The sequence below is a fragment of the Anser brachyrhynchus genome (assembly GCF_964034855.1).
Source record: "Anser brachyrhynchus genome assembly, chromosome: 2".
Classification (NCBI taxonomy): Eukaryota; Metazoa; Chordata; class Aves; order Anseriformes; family Anatidae; genus Anser; species Anser brachyrhynchus.
Genome location: NC_137695.1, coordinates 64908294 through 64913802, shown reverse-complemented (window position 1 = coordinate 64913802; position 5509 = coordinate 64908294). Strand labels below are relative to the sequence as shown.

General features: G+C 40.6%; 1 protein-coding gene across 1 annotated transcript in view; it reads left to right on the top strand.

Moving 5' to 3' along the window:
- Positions 1-292: 292 nt before the first annotated feature.
- LOC308190701 (uncharacterized protein) overlaps positions 293-5509 on the top strand; it is a gene marked incomplete at its 3' end in the record, with an annotated part of 20486 nt that continues 15269 nt past the window's right edge. The window contains exon 1 of the mRNA XM_080582356.1: positions 293-532. Within this exon, the coding sequence (XP_080438482.1) occupies positions 411-532 (122 nt within the window). The 5' untranslated portion in view covers positions 293-410. The remainder of the gene's footprint in view (positions 533-5509) is intronic.

The following is a 5509-nucleotide window of genomic DNA, read 5'->3' as shown; positions in this document are numbered from 1 at the left end:
CCAAGTCCCCTTTAATGCCTTTGGGCCTTGCCCTTGAGTGTACTAGGCACCCATCTTAATTTGGCATCCCTCCAGCTGTGTCATTAATGCAGATGTTAAATAGTGTTGACCTCAATATGATCTGAGAAGTGTTGCTAGTTGTTCATTGCCCTCAGTCAGTCTTTTCTGACTGTTCTCAGTCCCCTCATATTTGATGAGCCTGGATACTATTTCTGAACAGATTTGCTCCATAAGCAATTGCCACAGTCTTCAAAAGATGATTGAGATCATCCTTGTAGTGGTATCAGGAACACCTGGCAGCCTTAGATGAACATCACATCCCACGGATTGAACCCTGTGGGACATAGGATGTGAGTAGTCAATGGTGCCGGTGATCTTTGATGAGCGCGTAGACAAAGTGGGTGTCAGGCATGGAACCTCACTGCCCTGCCCACTGTTTGCATCATAAGGGCTGGAAACCCTGCTGTGGCATCTCCTGGAGGCTGCAGGCACAGATATGTCCATGCTTCTGCCATCGTAAAACATCACTCAGGTAGGCACTGAAAAATACAGCATTAAGCCAACAGCTGCTGCTCATCTGCTTTATTGTGGAAGTAATTTGTCCTAGGGGCTTGACCATGCCCATCAATAAATCACACCAGAAAGCTGAAAGACTTCAACTACGTCCTTAATCTTTGTAAGGGAAAACTGCCTGATTCATACTACTATTTCCAGAGAAAAACAATGGGACTGTATCTTACTAACTACAGAATCATAAAAAGAGAGAAAAAAGTTGAAGCAAATGTGTAACTAATACAGCACTTAACTTTCATGGCTTTTCTGTTCTATTATCTTTATTTGCTGTCCAGTGCTTTTCCCCTGTGTGCAAATAGAGTATTATAACATAGCAGGGTGGAGGAGTAAGGATGGATTAAAGTGTAAGTTTGGAGCAAAATGGAACAGGAAAAGTCTTATGTACTGTGAGGAAATGTTTGATGTATTGTAAAGGGGAAAATACTAGCAACATTGAAGTGCTCCTGCATTGAAGCACACCAAAGGCTTGAGCCAGCCAGTTTTCATCCAAGTGCTGTTCCTACTCTGAGTAGTACAACATCTGTATGAGTGCTACAGTTGCATCTAATGAAAATAGGTGTTGCAAACGTATCCTGCATGGGTTGCTGAGAGCAGATCACTGGGCATCTCCTCGTTGCCTCTGAGTGCCATCATAAGCAGTGAAGAGGATAGTGAGCTGAGCCTTTGAGAGGCTCAGCTGATAAGCAGAAATTGCCCATTGTGACTTCTTGGTTGCAAGTGAGTAAGCAATCCAGTTTGGTCTAGACTGGGGAAGGCTGCAAGGAGATTGAAGAGTTTTAATAATAAATATCAAGGTGTGGCCCCAACTTACAAGGAGATATCCTCAGTAGCAAGACTTCTCTACATGTTCATAGGCCTCACCACAAGTTTACTGAATGTAAATATGGCAGATGCTTGTTGTTTGCATTAAGCTTTTACTATTTTCTCAATTTTTTTCCCTGCAAATCAGAGATTATTGATACAATGATAACTATTAAAGTCTCTGGGTCATGTACAAACTCCTTGAACACTGAACAGACTACTGTACTTCTTCAGAAAAGCCAATGAATTGCCTTCTTAGAGGAAAATGTGAATAATATCTGCTACAATAGTGCACAGTTGATTTTAGATGACCTTTAATAGCTAGAAGAGGCATGGATCTGTTTTACGAATATTTCTTGTATCTTCCATCTTAACAACAAGAGAGAAGAGCAGAAAAGGCAGTGGACAAGAGCTGCTGCTGAAGCCTTGAGTTATCCACCTTGGTGATGAACCCTCTGGAGATTATTTTTCCTATGGTGAGGGATGACATGCCTTTTGCTGCAATGTCTGAAGAACAATGTTAGTTGCTTTTGCTGTGCACTATCGTGCAGAGAATAAAATAGAAAGCTTTGCTTCTGCTATTGTGGTGGCTGTGTTTGGGAATAGATTTGACTATGAGCAGATAGAACTAGTTCTAAGGCAACAACAAACTATCTTCTGATGCTTGGGCTTTCCAGTGCAGCTTATCAGTGAAACGTAGTCATGTTCTTTGGTCAGTGAGGAGAAGGAAGCAACTTAGACACACGAAAGGAAGATTAGATACTAGAACCACTGAAAACACTCAGAGCAAAAGAGATGTCATGAAATTTTGCATGTCAGCTGTTCGGCTGTGAAAGTGAGTGACTTGCTTTTCTAAAGCAAACTGGAAATGCAAGGAACTGAAAAGCTTTCTGTGGTGGAGTTACCTTTTGCTAGTATCCTCTCCTGGAACAAGCACAGAAGTCTTTGGCTGCTGGGAGGGTGGATCTCAGGACTGAATCTTGAGCAATAGGCCATGCCTCTGTGAACTGTTTGAGGTGAAGAGCTAATCCAAAGAAGGCATAAAAATATCCTTATTTTTTTCTCAGTTCAGTTTCTGGCATGTAGTTGTCATGGTTTCCAAATCTAGCTTAAGAAAAAAACACTATAGGAAAATCAAGTTTCTCCAGCCACATGGAAGGGAAAACAAGGTACTTTAAGCACTGTGTCTACTAGAAACAGGATGCAGGCATCCACTATCTGAGCATTCGTGGCAGACTTGGGAATAACAGAGGATTTATTTATTTTTTTAATTACCATTGAATAAACAAGGAAATTGCATTTTGAAAACTCATGAGGGATGCAGAGCAGTGACGAAATCAGATTTAGGGTTTCTTACCCATACACAAGCAAAAAAATCTTTGGATAAACAAGATGTAAATGACCATTCAGCTGCTGTAATAGGACAGACATCTGTGCCACAAAACAGTCGAAAATCTTGCCTTCCTAAATGAGAGTTTTGCATCTGGAGGCCACAAGATTTACCTCCACCCGAGGAAGGGAGAACTGTTTTGTACACTATTGCGAGCGGTAGCCCAGTACTGTCACAAGGTGAAGTACGTTGTCTGTACAGAGACAGTGATGTCCCAAAGAAAGGCAGCAGCCATAGCATGTAAAGGAGAACAAAGCAGAAAAACAGAAATTAGAAGTAAAGAAATGAATTTGGAGATATGACACCACTGAGTCAGTGTGTCACCACTGAGTTAGTTTTGCACCGAGTACAAAATCAGGCACTCAGAAGTCAGGAAAGGGAGAAAACTGAGCAGAACAAAGCTCACTTTCTTTTTCTAGGTAGTTCAGAGCTGCATTCCTCCACTTGAGAGACAGCACTTTTAGTTAGCTAGGTGGATAGAGAAGTGGGGAGGGCTGGCAACTCCTCAAGCTACTGGAGTCAACCAGATCTGTATGGGATGCACAGCCTAAAGACCATGTCTCCCTTAGTTGCCTCTGTCACACTGTTTCGGTGACATTTCTTGTAGATCTGATGAATGGAAAGTTCAGGCTGACACTTTTTATTGAGCCACTTTAAGTCAACCTGAACATATTTTGCTTTAGCTATAGTAGCTAAAACTGAAATCCTTACAGACGTTGATCAGGGACTGGCCTTTGGTGTGAGAGCCCCATAAAACTGCCTGAACTTTGCACATTGCTGAGAGAAAATTGCTGCCTGTCAGACCTCACAGACTGATCTGGTAATTACCTAGGGCCCTTGTCTCGCCTTCTGCACCATTATTGCTTTGGTCAGTGACCCCTTGTACTACCCTGCCTATGGGAAAGGAGTCTTAAGGCTTCACTTACACTGCCTCAGTAAATACATGGCTTCTTCCAGGAAGGCTGAAGCAGTTCCTATCTTTAGGTCTTCTCAGAACTGGAAGCAAAGCTGTAAGTATTTAATCTTACACAGCAATTATTTTTCTCTCTCTGTCCTTTTACATGCATGTATTCCTGCACACATGCATGTGCATATGTGCACACAAACATAGAGATGTCTTGGTTTAGACAGACTTGTTTCATAATCCATAGCTTAACATGGTTGAATACAGAATTTATATGTCTGAACTAAAAATAGAGAGGAAACTTAATGCAGTGATGATTATCGTAACAGCCAGCTTTCTAGTTCCCATTTTGCAGCCATGGCAGTGGACTTCCAGAGAAGACTTAATGCAGTGCACCACCCTGTCCCTAGAGGCTGACAGGGAGAACATCTCTAAAATGGGACAAAAGCAGATTATGTGCTAGGTCTAATACAACAACAGCAATAACAGTAAAATCATTCTTCTGGTTAAAATGAAACCAAGGAATTCACCTGGGGACTAGTGGAAATGATGCCAGGTCCAGCTGGTCAGGCATGGGCTGCAGCAATAATTTTGTTCAGGTTATTGAATCCCAAACATTAGCATGTAGCACTGCATCTTACTTTAGCATCTGTAGTTCCTCTGAGACTCTGAAAAATGACAGCCTAGCAGGGCTGCTCACCACACACCTCTGCAATAGCAGGAAGATATGAGCCAGTACCTAGCCATGTGAACCAATCCAACCGCAGGTGCATCACAGCTTTTGTCCATCACACAGCTTTTGTTGAAAGAACTGAAAGTTTTGACTTTGCAGCCTTCAATTATAGAAGCACGTGGTTTAATCTATAAACTCACTAAGGAACCTGTTTACTTCGGCTAGAGTGTCTGTGGTTAAAAGTTGTAAAATGACTGCAGCGTAAAATCTCATTTGCAGGTAAGCAAGAACGCTGCAGACTTTTTTTTTTTCCCCCACCATAGGCTTGTAACCTATGACTGTATTAGAATAGCTTCAGTCTCACGACTGTGTCACTTCTAATCATTATCTTAATCTGTATCTGCATAACCTTGGAGACAATATCCTAGCTTTCTTGCTGTTCCCTGCTCAGCTAATCCTTCTAAGCTTCTGTCACTCAGATTTACTTTTTGTACATTTTTCTTCTTTGTACTTCTTTGTTTCTCTTTCTTTCTTTCTTTCTTTCTTTTTCTTTCTTTCTTTCTTTCTTTCTTTCTTTCTTTCTTTCTTTCTTTCTTTCTTTCTTTCTCTTTCTTTCTTTCTTTCTTTCTTTCTTTCTTTCTTTCTTTCTTTCTTTTTCTTTCTCTTTCTTTTTTTCTCTTTCTTTCTTTCTTTCTTTCTTTCTTTCTTTCTTTCTTTCTTTCTTTCTTTCTTTCTTTCTTTCTTTCTTTCTTTCTTTCTTTCTTTTTCCTTCCTTGTTTCCTTCCTTCCTTCCTTCCTTGTTTCCTTCCTTGTTTTCTTGTTTCCTTGTTTCTTTCGTTTAACATATAGTCCATTCATTCATTAAAGCATTTGACTGGTTATCACTGAAGTTTTGGCACACTGCATTTACTGGGTTATAAGAACTAGCCAAGAGGCAAGACAACACAGTTTTGGTCTTTGCTACATTACCACAGATCATTGATAGATTTTTCTAGGCACTATCTGCCTCTCTTTCCCCTTTTGAGGAAAGAAAGTCCAGGGCACATATTTGTTAACTGGAGCTTGTAACAGAGTAGATTAATTATTTGATTGTCATAATATGAGGCCCAATTTTAAAAGCACATGATTAACTTTAAGTACTCATATTCCCATTCAAGTCTGTCATTAT